General features: G+C 38.0%; 2 protein-coding genes across 6 annotated transcripts in view; both read left to right on the top strand.

The window, feature by feature from the left end:
- Positions 1-17918, top strand: part of RPL30 (ribosomal protein L30) — a 451366-nt gene that overhangs the window by 261468 nt on the left and 171980 nt on the right. The window lies entirely within an intron of this gene.
- The window catches only part of NIPAL2 (NIPA like domain containing 2), a 69591-nt gene that overhangs the window by 1647 nt on the left and 50026 nt on the right, over positions 1-17918 (top strand). For 3 of the 5 annotated variants that reach the window (XR_009498465.1, XM_059901781.1, XM_059901784.1), the window contains exons 2-3: positions 5612-5711; positions 17626-17694. Coding sequence is in view for 4 of the 5 variants with exons in the window: in XM_059901781.1 (XP_059757764.1) it covers positions 5612-5711; positions 17626-17694 (169 nt within the window). In the remaining variant the exon portion in view is untranslated. The remainder of the gene's footprint in view (positions 1-5611; positions 5712-17625; positions 17695-17918) is intronic. The other 2 variants (XM_059901783.1, XM_059901782.1) reach the window with 2 other exon arrangements.

Below are 17918 nucleotides of genomic sequence, written 5' to 3' on the forward strand. Positions count from 1 at the left end.
AGTCATTGGTTTTCTTTAATGTTTCCTGGAATTCAAGATTGTCTTGGCTCTCTGACACCAAACACAGCTTATCGTGTGACATAAATGTGAGAATTTAACTTTATGTTTGCAAGGCTTAACTTGCCTTTGACAATATAGATTTGTACAGGTTAGAAAGGGTGTATCCAGGATATGCTAATTGAAACTACTCAGCTGACACCCAAGCATAGCTAGTTTGAGGTAAGACTATATCAGCCTTTCCCATTATTATGCAAACTTAGACTATCTTATAAGATTGTGGTATTTTATCCTTTCAGCGATTGAATTTGTTTTTAAGCAAAAGTAAAAATTGATTTTTAAAAATTCATTCAGCAAACATTTTATTGAGTGCCTCTAGTGCTGGGCAGGCCAGTAGAAATAAAATGGAATCTAATTTTTCTTTTCTTTCCTTTTTGGACACTAACTAAATACAGATGGCTGAAAATGGGAGTGGCTCCAGGAAAACAAAATAAGAGATGAAAGTTTAAGACTTGAAACTAACCTTGATTGCTGGATAGCCAGGGTTTAATAAGTTGTATCACTACTGAAATGTTTGAACAGTGTCTGTTCACTGATAGCCCAGCTTTCTGTGTCTTTCCAAGAGACAACCATCAGATCTGATAAATTAACCTTACTGACAGAAAAAGACCAACTTCCCTGAAACACATTCAGGTGACAGATGAATATTTAACAGTGCCCGCTTAGAATCAGTGTGGTCTAAGGCAAAGATGTGAGTGCTTCTAGAGGAAGAAATCCCAAAACAAGTAGGAAGTAGAAGTTCAGTGGGGAAAATGTTTTAGGGAATCAGGGAAGTGAGGCCTTTGCCCCATCTGTATCTCTTAGGAGTCTACCTATACAAGTATAAATGCAATAAAGTTCTACAAAGGTATTTTCTTTTTTGTTTGATCCACAAGTTTTCAGTATAAAAAATAATGTTTCTGCGATGGTTATTGAGCTCCCTGCTTTGTACAAATCACTGTGGGATATTCAACATAGTCTTTAGACTCAACCCCTTCCTTCCTTCCTAATGTTATTCGGTGCTTGGGGAAACGAGCTATGCGGGTAACTGTAAAACAAGGCAGTATGTTTTAAGTGTCGTGTGAGGAATATAAAGTCCTTTGGGAATTCAGAGCAAGGTGGCTTTTAGCAGGGGCTATCAAGGATGTTTTGTGGAGAGGTGGTATTTGAGCTGGACACCTAAAGACAGAGTTTCATTGATGGGAGTCACACAGGTGGAAAGCATTCCAAGAAAGGGAAAAGTCTGGAGACCAAAGAGCAGCCCATGCTGTCTGAGCAGGTGCCCTTCTGAACATTTTTGTACCTAGAGTAGAAGTCAGTGGCCATTCTGGTTGCAATGGAAAACTGACACTGACTGGAAAGTGGAAATACAGTTTTGGGTCTTAGATATTGTCATGGATTGCCATGAAGGACAACAGGTTAAGAAGTTTGGACTATATCTGGTAGACAGTGGGGAGCCATTGAAGGTTTTTCAAACAGGGAGTAAAAGGATCAAAACAAATTAAAGACATTTAAATTAGGGTCAGGGACTTCCGTGGTGGCTCAGTGGTTAAGAATCCACCTGCCAGTGCAGGGGACATGGGTTCAAGCCCTGGTCCGGGAAGATCCCACATGCCACGGAGCAACTAAGCCCATGCGCCACAACTACTGAGCCTGTGCTCTAGAGCCTGGAAGCCACAACTATTGAAGCCCATGCACCTAGAGCCCGTGCTCTGCAACAAAGAGAAGCCATCACAATGAGAAGCCCGCGCACTGCAACAAAGAGTAGCCCCCGCTCGCCACAACGAGAGAAAGCTCACGTGCAGCAACGAAGACCCAACGCAGCCAAAAGAAAAAAAAAAGAACACACAAATTAGGGTTAGCAGGACGCAGAGGCCTCTAACTGGCTAGCTATGGACCGAATCCAGCCCGTAGACGTATCTTGTGTCAAACTGCAGAGAGGTTTAGAAAATGTTTAATACGTTGCCAATGTTTAAAAATGAGTAGATTATGTATAAGGTTTCAAGTTTCCATGATCTGTTTAAATATTAGAAGTGCTAGCAACTTGGCCCTCTTTCGCACGTGATAACTGTGAGGGGGAGTTCACTGTTTAGAACAACTGTGCTCCCCACTTAGGCCCCTCTCTTTGCTCTCATCTCCTTTACCTACTCGCCTTGTAGGCACTTAATTTGCAACCAGCGTTAGAGGCTGTTGTCTAGTTTCTGCCGTCAACTAGCGGAGTTCACGTGGGCGTCACACTGGGCTTCAGTTTTCCTTACTGGTAAAATTAGGCTTAGAATGGAAGATCCCCAGGCTCTTTCATGCTATCTGGTTGAATAAATAAGTGCCAATCCGGCAAGGCTGTAGAGGGAATGGACAGGAAAGGATGAACGTGGGAATATTGTGAAGGAGGGGTTTTGTGGCTGTTTCTTTAAGTTTATGCATGTTGCTAAATCTCTAAATTCACAAAGACACTGTTAGAAAGGTTTATTCTGCACAGGGTGAAATGAAAAATTTAGATTTTTTTAATGTCCTTTATTTGAACTTTTGATGTTCAATGGCTTGAATTTTTAAAGTCAACATATTTAGAGGAAAATTGATACAACTTGGCAGGGAAGAGGCGAATCGAAGAGACATTTGTTATGCATTTACTATGTGACACTTTATAGCTATTATCTCATTGGAGCCCCGAACAACCTCGTAAGGTACATATTATCCTCACTGTTCATGTAAGGAAACTTGTGTTAAATAACTTGCCCCCAGATCTTACAGCAAGTAGATTTAACTGCAAAGATATTTTTATTCCATGCCTGAAGGCCATTGCTTAGAAACTAAGGCTTGAAAAGAATGTGGCAGGGGAAAATGAATATGGCTTGTCTCACTGTACTAAAGAAAAATCGCATTGAGTTTTATATTGCCCTTTTATTGATTTTGCTTTGCTACCGTTTATCTCCTTTCTGCTGGTCGCTGCATCTGATTGCCTCTTAGAGAAAGAAAAGTGCCAAAACTTACAAATAACCAAAGGGCCAGGTAGAGGTTGCTGGTCCTTTCCGTTTCCTTCCCAAGAAAAATCCCTTTTTTGTTTTGTTTATACTTACTGACCTTTCTTTTTTTTTTTTTTTTTTTTTTTTTTGCCTTCCTTATATATCCAACATGGCATTTTCCCTTTACCACATTTTCTTCGAGATGTATGTATAAGGCAGCAAAAAAGAAGGAAGAAAATGATTACCTCAAAGCTTTTGTAATCATTCTCATCATCATCATCCCATGGTCCTTATTAGAGGAACAGACTCTTAATGCTGTTGTGCATTTGTCACACCACGCGTTTGCCTTTAAATCTACCTGTTATCCTCTTTACGGCTTGATTTATATTAACCAGCTATAATACTTGCATTAATGCAATCAGCTAAGTTCAGGCTGTGGGAAACTTCAGTTTACAGGTTTATGTGGCTCGGTTTCTTCAAAAATCATTTTTACAAGGAAAAAAAAAAAGGAGAGCAAGGATAGAGGGAGAACCTGTAGATTAAAATACACCTAAAAGACCTATTAGGAAAAAAGACAGCCTTCGTGCACAGTGTCTAGGGATGCACACTTGGGTGATAAAACTATAGAGACAAGCAAGGAAGTGATTGCCATAGAGTCAGGCCAGTGTTTCCTTGGGGAAGGGAGAGGCTGGGATGGGATGAGGCAAAGGGAGGTCTTTGGGTAGGCGCCCAATTTCTGTTTCTTGATCTGGATGCTGTTATGAGGGTATTTGCCTTATAATAATTCATTTTAGTAAATTGTTCATCTATATCATTTTCTTTATGGTTGCCTGTATCTATTATATTCTACAATTTTAAAACGTTAAGAAATATTAGGATTGCTATGACTGTTCAACTTGCATGTTTTACCCAGATGGTGTGGGAAATGGTATGCCATATTCATTTTGTTTGCTTAGGAGAATTATTTAAACAATTTCTTTTTAAAATGTTGGTGATTGTTCACATTGGCATTTGAGAGTTTACCATGGAAAGGATGACATTCCCCTAAGCTATCCTTTTTGTTCGAGGATAGTGTGGTTTAAAAAGCTCAGCCTCTTTACTAGGTGCGTTGGCAAGTTTCTTAATTTCTCCAAATCTTGGCTTTCTCTATTGAAATGGTAATAATAATAACACTACATACCTTATAAGGTTGATGTAGGAATAAAGTAAGATAATGTATATCAAATAGTTAGCAGTTCCAGACACATAGAAAGCCCTCAATAAACACTAGCTATTATTAGAAGTATTACAGTCAACCTATATTATAGGAAAGTCATAAAATACATATTTCTAATAATTAATAATTATTGTACTTAACTCATTACAAACGGAAATAAGAGAAATCATGTCAGTTATTTGATGTAATTCTGTTTTCTTTAATCTAAAACCACTGAATTCTCTACATCCAGTGCCTTCCTCACTCCCTTTGATGTTTGCCTCCCCTTCACTCTCCAAACATATTCACATTACAGAACACTTCCTGATTGCAGTAATCTCCTAATTGGAACACTTGTTATCTTGAAGTACTAAGGCAAAGATTCCTCCCATGTCTAATGCCACTTTCCAGAATTCAGGGTTGGGGTGGATGGGTGTGTAGCCCTGGGAACAGCTGACAGGTTTTGGTGGCAGTAGTGTGATGATGTCTTCAGACATTGACTATAGTTTAACCACCCAGCAGGACCAGCACCCCAGCTTGGGAAGGCTCATGCAGTGTTAGCGTTAAGACTTAAATGCTATTTATTTTAGCTTGAGTGTTTTTTGTTTTCTGAAGGTCCAACATTCCTCTGTTCAGTTTACACCTTTTCTAACCTACCTCACATGTTCCGTGCAACAGAATTACATTTTACATAAAGTCAGAGCTCTTCGCCGGTCTGTCCTGGTCCACCAGAGTGTCCTAATTGCCTGGAGGCTGGCAGATAACACTCCACTTCCCCTCCACATAGTTCTCAGCATGTGCATACCTGTACATTTGCTTCACCTTGTCACTTGCTTGGCCCTTGGTCACTCCCAGCATGGTCTCCTGTCATCTTTGGCACCCGTTGGGAGACACGGAGTAAATACAGGCTCGTGTAAACACAGGCTAACACATGTTTAGTCATGAGCTCCACACCTCACCAAATATTGCGTTTGTCCTGGCGTGACTCCTTCAGAGACCCACCCTGGCCATGGCAGGTCGTCTTGAGGCCTGCCAACAGCCCCACCTCTGGTTTCCTAAGCCACCCCCTCACCTTCTCGGCACCTCTCAAATTTTCTCCTTTCAGTAACTTGGACCCCTGGCCTGACTTCTTTAGCTTGCAACGGGAGTCCATCTCTCTTCTGGCTTTTGAACTTGGCTTCCCTACCAAGAATGCTTTGTAAGTTAAGAGGCTTTGGTTTTCGAGTCACAGGAAACCTAACATTAACTGGCTTAAGTAATAGAGGGAGTTAATCAGTCTGGATGACGTGGAAGGCTGGAAGAACTCTGGGTCCACACCAGCCTTGATCCACAGTCTCCAACAACATGGCAAATGCTCGGGTTCTCACTCTCCTCTTCAACTTCTGTTCCTCAGGGCTTTTGTTTCCACTTTTTGCAGGCTCACCCTCCAGCCTACATTCTCCCTTTTCACTTCCAGGAAGGAAAGCTTGACTTTCTCCAACACTGAAAATACATCGGCTTTAGTCTGCCTGAACGAGGTGGGTATCCACTGGCAAAGGCAGTGTCCCTTGCTTCGTCTCAATCTTGCCTCTACCTGCTTAGCGATTTCTTTACCATCGACAGTCTTCTCTTCAGTCGGTAGGGATCTCCTAAAAGTTTAGTGGATTTAGGTGAAATAGTGTGGTATGTGAGTGTGATGTTGTATGGAGTCCTAGAAGCCGTGTCAGCATTGCTGATATGTCATTCAGGCTTGAGGAGAATCCCGTGAATTCTGGGGGGTCTTTATTTCTTCTTCAGCCTTTGGACTTGCAGGGCTCTGGTTGTTCTGGGGCTGTTTGGGAGACAGCAGCACTCTGTTCCCTCTCGTCACAGCCCACATTAATCTTGATCAGCTAATCGACAATGAGGGCCCAAAATGCAACCAACATTCCACTCAATAAGAGAAAAACAAATACCGTATGCTAACACATATATATGGAATCTAAGGAAAAAAAAAAAGGTCATGAAGAACCTAGGGGTAAGACGGGAATAAAGACACAGACCTACTAGAGAATGGACTTGAGGATATGGGAAGGGGGAAGGGTAAGCTGTGACAAAGTGAGAGAATGGCATGGACATATATACACTACCAAACGTAAAATAGATAGCTAGTGGGAAGCAGCCGCATAGCACAGGGAGATCAGCTCGGTGCTTTGTGTCCACCTAGAGGGGTGGGATAGGGAGGGTGGGAGGGAGACGCAAGAGGGAGGAGATATGGGGATATATGTATATGTATAACTGATTCACTTTGTTATAAAGCAGAAACTAACACACCATTGTAAAGCAATTATACTCCAATAAAGATGTTTAAAAAAAAAGAAATCGCAAGCAGAGGGTCCTTCTCAACAGAACAGTGTTGGGTAGTGATATCAAAGAAATCAGAAAACATGGACTGTGTCCTCAAACTGTAGCCATACATATGTGTGTGATATACATAAATTATGTCACGTGTACATTATACAATGTACAATGTGTATGTGTGAAAGTGAGATAGAGAGACAGAGAGAGAGACTGCTTTTGAAATACTTGAAAAACAACATTTGAAGGGCTGGTGTGAAGCTACCCTTGCTTATATAATCTGATGGATTGCTTCCATTGTGCTTCCAAGACTAACATAGTACAGTTATGTAATTGTAAATAAAGAGAGCCAAAGCAGAAGAGGAAATTGTGTGATGTACCTTTGGATATGGCTGCCTGAGTCACAGCAGTGGAGAAATGAGTGATTGTTTGTGAACAAGGTACAAGCAGACCTCATGTTACAAGCAGCTGCCACAGCCATAAAATAGAGAATAATTCTGAGTTACATGTACAGCATTTTATTAGCCTTTTGAACTATACTTGCAGACCCAAATCACAGTCACCATCAATGAGTCCTATGGGTATCATATGTGGGATGATCATAAAGTATGTTGGAACCTGCCTGCTGGACCAGTGGGACGGGAGAATTTTGCCAGGAATGGGGGAAATTATCTTGGCTATGAGGACTGACCCTTTAGAGGCAATGAAGAGTCCAAGTCAGAGTGTCCCAGAGGAGAAAATTTGAACTTGATTCCTGCCTTGATGTCAGAAAGATCTGGTCTGGTGGGTGGCCTGGCAGATATGTGTCAGTGAGTGGCAATGTCATGATCCCTCCCCCATACTGAGGCACAAACTCACCCAGTGGCTGGGGCCTGACATAGACAATAGAGTTTAGTCTCCAGGAGGATGGAGCTGGCAAAATACAGCCAGAGTTCAAGGCAGGCATTGCTCTCAAAACGGACATAGACTCTTGAAACCTAAGCAGGTGTTGGGGAAAGAGCTGTCATTCAGTGAGCTCCCAAGTTTCCAACTTTAGGGTAGGAAGCCTCTCGCAAACCCTGGGCTGGCCCTGCAAAAGGCAGCCTGCAATCCTGCTTCTTTGGAAACAAAAGATGACAGATTTTTTAAATTATTATTATGAATATGTTCTTGAAAAATTTGAAAGTAATGGGACCTCATCTTGATCTGGATGCAAACAATAGCATTCTTTGTGTTCAGCATGTCTGTCCTTGTTTCAAAGATTCGCCTTTCCAGTGTTAAATGGGGTTGATTTGTTTTGTAATAGAACCAAGTTTAAGATTTCCTTAAGTGATATCACACCTTCCTTGACTATTGTTGCTGTCCTTTTAACAAAGTGTTAAAAGCCCCCAAAGGATGTCTTATTAAATTTTTCCCATAAATTTGTTCTGCTGCAACTTAAATTTCTCAAAAGCAAAAAAACACGGTGGCTTCTTAGTAAGCTTAGTAAGGCTTATCCTTAATGGAGTTCAGTTTTTTAAAATAATGAATGTACAGTTATGTAAGTAAATGTGTTCCCGAGTAAAAGACAAAATGTAATAGTGCTTAATTGTATGGAAAGGCAATATGTTGGGCTTTTCTGCCTAGGTTTTAAGGTTGATTAAAAATTGGCATGGGACAGCTTGTAGAATAGCAACGATATACTGTGGTATGTAACCCTGACCTTTTCTGTTGGCTCTAAATCACCAGATTTGGATCCAGTGTCATGAGAGTTTCTCAGGATAGAAAGGCAATAACTGTATAGCATACAAAAACCAAGATAACAAATTAAAAATCTGTTCCTGACTGAAAATTTTCCTTTCTTCTTTTTCACGTATGGGATTATAGTTTTAACTTAGTTTGGGTTAGTACTGCAGACAACGCAATTATCTACAAGGGCAAAGGAGATTAGTGGTAAGAATAGTCCAACCCATTCGGTAATCTAAAAAGCATTTCATATTTCAGGTTGCCTCCAGTGTTTGCTGGGATGAATATGAATATTGTTCCTCGATGGCCCTGTTGTAATTCACTCTCCACATGTCCCCTACTTCTTCTCTGAGATCCCGAAGTGTCTCCTAATTGGTTTTCCTGTTCCCCGTCTTGCTCCCTCCTAGTCCATCCTCCACACTGTAGCCAGGATGAGTCTTCTAAAAGTCACGGCTGGACCTAACATTCTCTGGTTTAGAGCCCTGCGTGTTGTAGCACCACCAGCAGATCCATGGCACGAAAAGGCTCCTGCCTGCCTCTCCGGTCCAGCTATACTGGAGTCGTGCAGATGTGATTAAATTAAAGATCTTGAGGTGGGATGATTATCCTGGATTATCTGGATGGACCCTAAATGCTGTCACATGTATCTTTTTATAAGAGGAAGACCCAGGGAGATTTCATGTGGAAGAGGAAGGCAATGTGGCCACAGAGACAGAGATTAGAGTGATATAACCATAATCCAAGGATATGTCAGCAGCTACCAGAAACTGGGGGAGGCAAGGAATGGATTCTCCCTTAAAGCCTCTAGAGAGAGTGTGGCCCTGCCATTTTTTTTTTTCTTTAATCCTTGAAATAAAAATTTTAATGACTGAAATTAATAACTAAACAGATTAGGTAAACAGTAAATGGGAAACAGCAAAAGAGCCTTATATCACAGCATAGGCAAACAAGTTCCAGTCTGTGCACCTATATGCAAAATGTTATTTTAAATAAGGCTTCTAGAAAAAAATGTAGGAAGTTTTCTCATGACCTTTTAACCCAGATATAAAGGGTACCACACATAAAGTTAAGGATCAATAAGTTTACTTCCTCAATAGAGTATATTTAAGTCCGTTTATTACTTAAAAGTTTCTATGCAAAAAGAGGCAAGACACAGAGTGAGAAAAGTTGTATGGAATGCATATATTCAAAAGGAAATCATATTGGGGATAAAGTACTCTGACACATCAAGTACAAAAAGACTGCCACCATAAATTAAAAATTGGACAGTCTGGAAAAACATTTAATGAAACAAGAGAGCCAAGTGGTTTATAAGATGATCTGAAGGTTCAACATCATTGGTCATTATAAAAATGGAAATTTAAACCATAATGAGATGTGAGGTTCTCCAGAATAGCTAAACTTAAAAAAAATTGCAATACCAAGATACCAAGTGTTGGAGGTGGAGAGAGGCACCTGGAAATGTTATTTACTACTATATAACATTTTAGAAAAATCTTTGTGAGTGATTATAAAACCCAGACGTATGCATACCCTATGAACTAGCAACTGAACTTCTTGGAATGTGGGCCCTGCCATCTTGATTTCAACCCAGTGAAATTTATTTTGGGCTTCTGGGCTCCAGAACTGTGAGAGAATAAATTTCTGTTGTTTTAAGCCACCAGGTTTGCGCTAATTTGTTACAGCAGTCACAGGAAGCTAACATACTCTGCAACCTAGGCAGATGTGTACTTTGTCCCTTCTGTTCCCATGGGTTCTACAGAACGTACCTCTATTATAGATTTCACAGGTGGTAGTCTGTTATCGGTCGCTTTTTCTACCTCTTCTGAGCTTATCGAGGATACTTTGCATCCTTAGTTCCTGAAATAGGACCTAATATTTAGCAGTTACTAAATAAATACCAAATGGGTGCACGACTGAGTGAATAGCTTCTGGTGTGGGCTTCGAGTTGTCTGTCTCCCATATCTACCATCTTCTCTCTGATCACTTCCATTTCATGTCCTTTTCCTCCAGCTTGTGTGTTTTTCCCAAGCAGTGTCTACCTGTGGTTTTAAGCTGTGCCGTGGTTTTATTTTTCTGCTTAATCTCTTTCCTTGGTTCAGCCAGCTTCCTTTTTATTTCTTGCTTTTATTTCTTTCCTTGTTATCATCTCCTCTTTTAACTCTTTTTCAATGAATCCATATTCTCTTTAATTTCATTGAATATATAAAGCAGAATTTTTTAACTTCTTAGTTTGAAAAGTTTCCAACCTATAGATAATTCAGAAGAATAATACAGTAAACACCATATGTCCTTCACGTGGAGATTCACCTGTTGCTAACATTGTGAAATATTTGTTTGTTCTCTCTCTCTATCCCTCTGTTTTTTATTTTATATTGTCATGTATCATTTGAAAGTAAGTTGCACACATTATGAGTCTTCACTCCTAGAAACTTAAGGATGTATCACCAAGATTTTGGATGTCCTCCTATCCCCTCCCAACTTTCTGGAAGTAGATGTGTGTCTACCTGTTTACTAGGTGCAAATAAAAAACAACCCCAGCTCATTCATAAGAGTTTCCTGTGAGATGAAGTGACCTGAATGTTCATTTCTCAGGTATATCATTCCCTTTCAGGCTCAGGCTCTTAAGATCATTCCTGCAGTGATTAGTTGACCTAAATCACTTAACCTGTGGTATTTCTGGTATTCGAAACTGGATCGCTCATGTCCATGTTCAGGGATATTTTACTGCCTGGAACAGGAGGTAATATTATTCTAGTTGTGAGTTGAATATGACTATTAACAGTGTTCAAGGCTAGCTCTGAATCTATGGTTCTTTTGAACCATGTACTAGCTCCACTGGGTCTGATTCCAGATTTATGTTTTGAAGGCAGAGCCAGGAATATGGTTGAGTTCAAAGCCAGAACTGGGATAGACTATGACCAGTTCCACACATCCCTGTTATCATATCCCATTGCCATCTGGCCAAACTGCCCCACCCATGGATTACAGGTCAATAACTTTATGTGAAATACCTAAAGAACATTCTGGCACCAAAAAGTAGGAGATAAGATTGTTATTCCAAATAAAACAAAAACATCCTTACTACTCATTAGTGCTGATATTTTGAACCTCATTCTCCATAAATTGTTTGCTGTGGCTCCCACCGTCTATTTGTCAAGCCACCCTGGAACAGCCAGAAATTGAGCTACAGTACTGACAGGAGTGAGCATGGCAAAAATTAAGGGCATCTTTCTGTGTTTCTGGTCTGTACTTCTAGCTGCATTGTTAAGATGTGGGGCAACCTTTCCTTCTAACTATTATCTTTGCTTTATTTTATTTGCACTGAGAAAAAGAAACAGATCCTGCTAATTTTAAAACTGTGGCAAATTGGCATTGACTAGCCAGATGGTTACCTATTGCAGTCTGTGAAGAAATGGTGATTCAGACATGAGCTGGGTGCCTTGGGGCCAGAATTTGCCTGGTATCTATCTAGCTGTGTGACTTTGCACAAGTCACTTTCCTTCTCTGGCCCTCTCTTCTCTTTCCTGACCACCAGTCTCCAGATCAACAGGGAGGGGAGAAAAGAGGGCGGGGGAGAGAGGAGCTCTGAGTTTCCACTAATTCTAATATGCTAGAAATCAGATAACACTCTGAATAAAGTAGTGAAGTAAACTAGATGTCTTTAATTTAAAAGGCAAGTTTATAAGGGCTGCTCATTGTATGCAAATGACACTTCTGATTGCAGGTGAGGATTTTGTAGTCATGAAAGCACATTTACCAGAGCCTCTAATTGGAAACAGCATTTAGTAATGCTTGCCTCAAGTCAGTCTATGTCCTTGAAGGTAATTAAACACCTTTTTTAAGAAACATTGCAAATTTGAACCTTCCCTCCCCAACAATTAGGGGCATTAATGAGGATTTACTGAATTACTACTCTTTACAGGTATGTGCCAAATGAATTTAATGAGCATGCAATTAACCTTGAATAATTAGGTAAATATTCAGAAAAACGAAGAATAAGATATACCAGTTTATAATGTGTACTGGCGTACTTCCGAGATATTGCACGTTCAGTTCCAGACCACCGCAATAAAGCAAGTATCACAACAAAGTGAGTCACATGAATTTTTTGGTTTCCCAGTGCATGTAAGAGTTATATTTACACTTACAGTAGTCTGTTAAATGTGCAATTATATTGCATATTGCATCATGTCTAAAAAAACAATGTATATTGATTAAAAAACACTTTATTGCTAAGAAATGCTAACCATCATCTGAGCCTTCAATGTGTCATAATCTTTTTGCAATAGTAACATCAAAGATCACTGATCACAGATCACCGTAACAAATACTATGATAATGAAAAAGTTTGAAATATTGCAAGAATTACCAAAATGTGACACAGAGACACAAAGTGAGCAAATGCTGTTGGAAAAATGACGCTGATAGACCTGCTTGTTGCAGGGTTGCCGCAAACCTTCAATTTGTATAAAATGCAGTATTTTATCCATAACTCAGTACAAAGAGATAAAGAGTTGGAAAATATGAGAGCTATTTTAGGAAACAAGAATTAAAAAGTCCAACATACTTGTAAGAGGAGTTCCACGTGGAGAGAATAGAGAGAACCATAGATATTGGATTGTAGTTGTGTAAAATGTTAACATCAAGGGGAGGCCTGGGGGAAGAGCGCCTGGACCTACCTGGACATTTCTTTGCAACCTACTGTGAGTCCATAATTATTTCAAAATTAAAAACATTTAACGGTAATTACTGAAAGAATATAAATAAGATGTGTAACTTCCTAGCTAGAAGAGTAGGGGAAAGAAAAGAATAAAGAAAACTCAATCATTTCAACAGGATGCAGGAAAAAAGAAATTAGAAAGCAAAGAAAAAGCAAGATAACTACAAACAAAAAAAGATAGAAATAAAGGAAAATATATTTATAATCACAGTAAACAAAATGGACTAACCTCCCCATCTGACAAAGTCTCAGGTTTTTTTTTTAATCTAGTTATTTTCTATGTATAAGAGACTTGACTAAAATATGATGCAAAAATGTTAAAGTGATGTGGAAAGTAGCAAATATCAAAAGAAAGCAGCTACAGTAATATCAGCTAAAATAGATTTTAAAGAAAAAACCTAATGATAAAAGGAACAATTATGGGGGTGGGGGGTGGTGTGATGAATTGGGAGATTGGGATTGACATGTGTACACTGATGTGTATAAAATGGATGACTAATAAGAAATAAATAAATAAATAAATAATAAACATAAGTAAATAAATAAATAAAAATTAAAAAAATTTTTAAAAAGAACAGTTAGCTGGGAAGATAAAACAATCCTGATCTTGTATACACCTAGGACTATAGTCTTAAAATATATAAATACATGTTTGAGTAGATTTTTAACATACCTCCCTAGGCAATTGATAGACAAAGCAATCCAAAATTTAGTAAGAATATCAAAGATTTGAACAATGACTTAATGGAGATAGATGAATGGATAGATAGATAGGAAGGAGAGATAGATAGATGAATGGATAGATAGATAGATAGGAAGGATATATAAATTGTATTAACTCAACTTTTAAATACTTTATTTTCAAACATACATGGAACACTCATAAACTTGACCCTACACCAGCAGGTCACAAAACAAATTCCAATTTACACTGTATAATAGGTCAAAAGCAAATGTTAATATACACACAGAGTATTTTCTGCCCACAACTCAGTAAAATTAGAAATTAGTAATAAAGTGATAATCAACACCCCATTCATTTAGAAATATTAAAAAACACATCTCTGAATAATATAAGGCTCAGATAAAAATGATGAGATAATCAGGAAATATTTAGAACTAAATGCCAATGAAAACTGTACATGCCAAAACTATGTGGGCAGCTAAAACAGAGGGTGTACTTAGAGGGAAATGTAAAGCCCTATTTGCATGATAGAAAGAAACAGAAAAAGCTAATGAGTTAAGAGTCCAAATGAAAACGATGAAAAAAAGAAAAGCTGAGTAAACAAAATAGATAATAAAAATTAATCGAGGAAAGAAAGAAATATATTTGTATCAACTTCAGAAAAAAAAATCACTTATCTCTGGGAGGAAGAAGAGACTGAAATAGAGCTAGTTACATTTGTAATATTTTATTTCTTTGGGCAAAAAAAAAAAAGATGTAAATGCTTTGTGTTTTTAAAATTATTTTTTATAACAACTTATTGAAATATAATTCACATATCATATAATCCACTCATTTAAATTGTACAATTCACTGAGTTGTACAATCATTACCCCCAGCCGTTAGCTGTCATATGAACAATACTGGTATGTAAATTTGTGTACAAGTTTTTGTGTGGATATATGTTTTCGTTTCTCTTGGATATATACCTCGGCATGGAATTGCTGAGTCAAATTCCATGCTTAACTTTTTGAAGAACTTCCAGACTGTTTTCCAAAGTGGTTGCACCATTATATATTTCCATGAGCAGTGTTTGAGGGTTCTGATTTATCTACATCCTTACTAACACTTGTTATTATCTGACTTTTTTTATTATAGCTATATTATTTGGTATGAAGTGGTATATCACTGTGGTTTTGATTTGCAATCCCTGATGACTAGTGATGTTGAACATCTTTTCAATGTACTTGTTAGCCATTTGTCTTCTTTGGAGAAATGTCTATTCAGATCCTTTGCCCATTTTTAATTGGGTCATTTGTCTTTTTATTATTGCATTGTAAGTGTTCTTTATATAGTCTAGGTATAAGTCCCTTGTCAGATATATGATTTCCAGATATTTTCTCCCATTTTGTGCATTATCTTTTCACTTTCCTTGATAGTGCCCTTTGAAACAAAGTTTTTGAATATTGATGAGGTCCAATTATTTTTTCTTTGTTGCTTACGCTTTTGATGTCTTATCTATGGGAATCCATGGCCAAATCCAAGGTCACAAAGATTTACCCTTATGTTTTCTTCTGAGAATTTTATAGTTTTGGCTCCTACATTTAGGTCTTTTGGTTAATTTTGAGTTAATTTTTGTATATGTTATGAGATCAGCAGCTGTACCATTTTACATCCCCACCAACAATGAACTAGGGTTTCAATTTCTCCACATCCTTACCAACACTTGTTATTTTCTGTTGTTTTTCTTTTTAATTGTAGCTCTCCTAATGGGTGTGAAGTGGTAGCTTATTGTGGTTTTGATTTGCATTTCCCTAATGATTAGTGCTGTTGAGCATCTTTTCATGTGCCTATTGCCCATTTATATATCTTCTTTGAAGAAAAGTCTATTTGAGTTCTTTGACCATTTTTCAGTTGCATTGTTTATTTTTTTGTTGTTGAGTTGTAGGGGTTCTTTATATATTCTAGATATCAATCTTTATCAGATACGTGATTTGCAAATATTTTCTCCCATTGTGTGGGTTGCCTTTCATTCTGCTAATAGTGTCCTTTGGTGCACAAAAGATTTTAATCTTGATAAAGTCCAGCTTATCTATTTTTTCTTCTGTTGCCTGTGCTTTTCATGTTATATCCAAGAAATCATTGTGAAATCCTGCTAACCAATTTCTAAACACTTGGCCTGGTGGTGTTTAAACTACTCAGTGAATCATTTAAAGAATTTTGAAGTAAGTTATTTCTATTCAACAATTTACTTTTATAATTATAGAAGATTTTCATAATTATCCATTCAATCCCAAACTTCTTCTGAATTTTTATTTTCCTGATTACTGCCAAATGCAGTCAATTGTAAATCGAAAGCATGGAAATAGCACAATATATTATGATACAGTTGTTCCCCATGAGGAATAGTGATCAAAATTATTGCCAACTGCTTTTATTAGGAAAAGAAAATTCTTAACTGATTAAAGACTATGGATATTATATGTCAACTATTAAATGGGTTTTCAACTTTCCTGCTTCGTTTTTTAGAAATACTGAATTTCACTTCAGCACATATAATGAAGTTCTAAAACTTCAAAGACATTTTGCATTCTGAAAAGGGTTCCTTGTGGTTGTAATGTTCATTTGAAATTCAAATAACTCCTTGGAATTTGAAGCTAGCTAGAAGTTATGTACTGTAGAAGAAGAAGGGGGAAGAGCCCTTCTATCATTGCTAATTTTTACTGCTAGAAGATATTACATCTTTGTACCTAGATAGGAGCAGAATATGCATCTTTTGAAGTCATCAAATAATACATATGCTATCTATAGTAAAGATAGATCTTGGGCAATGTGTCAGAACTTGTTTTTTAACCTCTGCAGTTCTTGTTTTAAACCACTCTCTACTTTCTCGAGCAAGTATTTTTTTAAGCCCCTCATTTTGTATAGTAGATGATGTAGAAGACCCAATGGAAGTCTTAGACATGATTCCCTTCCCTCAGAGAATTTGCCGTCTATTTATAGAGCCTAATGATACACCTGACAATATAAAAGAAGAAATAAGGGATGTTCACCATTTAGAGTCTGAGAAAGTAAAGATGAGCTGTGGTGTCTGAGAAGGTCGTAAGGAGGTGGAGCTCCGATGGCCAGGAGGGTGAGGTCTGATTGAAATGGGCTGAGGGAAGAAGATGCTCTGTCTGGGTGAGAGGAATGACATGAGAAAAAGTATGGCATCTGACTGGAGAAGTCAGGAGCCAGGTACCCAAGGTAGAGGGAGCACATTAAAGTGTGCTGTGGACAATTGGATGGTCAGGATGAAGACCGATTATGGGGAGCTGGTACAGTAGTTTTGTATTTAATATAATTGTCTGTAGAGAGACATTGTGGGTTCTTGACCAGCAGAGTGGCGGGAAAATTTAGTCTGTCTCCAGTGAGGTTCATAGCAGTTTAGAGATAAAGGGATTTTTGGAAACATCTTATCCAACATCCCCTGTTTACTGAGGCCGGGGAGCTGAAGTAACTTACTCAATGTCGCCCATTAGAAAATAGCAGATCTGAATCTCAGGTTCATCCTTTAACCCCAAAGCCAATGATCTTTCTTTCATACCACAGTCTTCCAGAATATCTTAAGAGAAAGAAAAGGGGGAGAACAGAAAAAATTATATAGTCCATACTTGAGGCAATGAACACCCCGATCAGAGAGGTTGCTGAGGAAATTGGCAGACAGGATAAATAGAAGCATCTTAGTGGGAAAAAGTCAGAACCTGATGACTGTTTATTTTAGTGAATGAAGCACATATCTAGAGAATTCAGTAAAGGACTGAACTAGTTATAAAAAATAATATTTGACTAAAGTGAAAAATTAATCCTAATAAAACCATCATTCATATTCCAAATGACCCTGGCAAACGGGTGCTAAGTAAATATTTGCTGAATGAATGAACAAATGAATGAATGTATCAACTTAAATTTTCGTAATTTTTTTGGTAAATATCTTACAAGTGCTATTTAAAGTACCATTTAAATAAAACATTTTCTTTTATAGATTCACCTTTTTGGAGTTTTGCTGGCCATTTTAGGAAACTTGGTAATCAGCATTTCCCTAAATATTCAGGTAAGAAGAAGCTTATTTTTCTAACTCTGTAGTTTGATCCAGGGACATATTATGACTTCAATGAGCCTCAGGCACTTTTGCCTTCTTGGACTTCTTCCTCCATTAAAGAAAGTATATCTTATGACCTCATTGATATAAAGACAAATATAATCCAGGCTAGATTGTGTCCATCTTTTTTCTTCTTCTGATTTTAAAAGAGATTAAATGTTTTGTAAGCCTCTTAA

Source organism: Balaenoptera ricei, chromosome 17 (genome assembly GCF_028023285.1).
Source record: "Balaenoptera ricei isolate mBalRic1 chromosome 17, mBalRic1.hap2, whole genome shotgun sequence".
Taxonomy (NCBI): domain Eukaryota; kingdom Metazoa; phylum Chordata; class Mammalia; order Artiodactyla; family Balaenopteridae; genus Balaenoptera; species Balaenoptera ricei.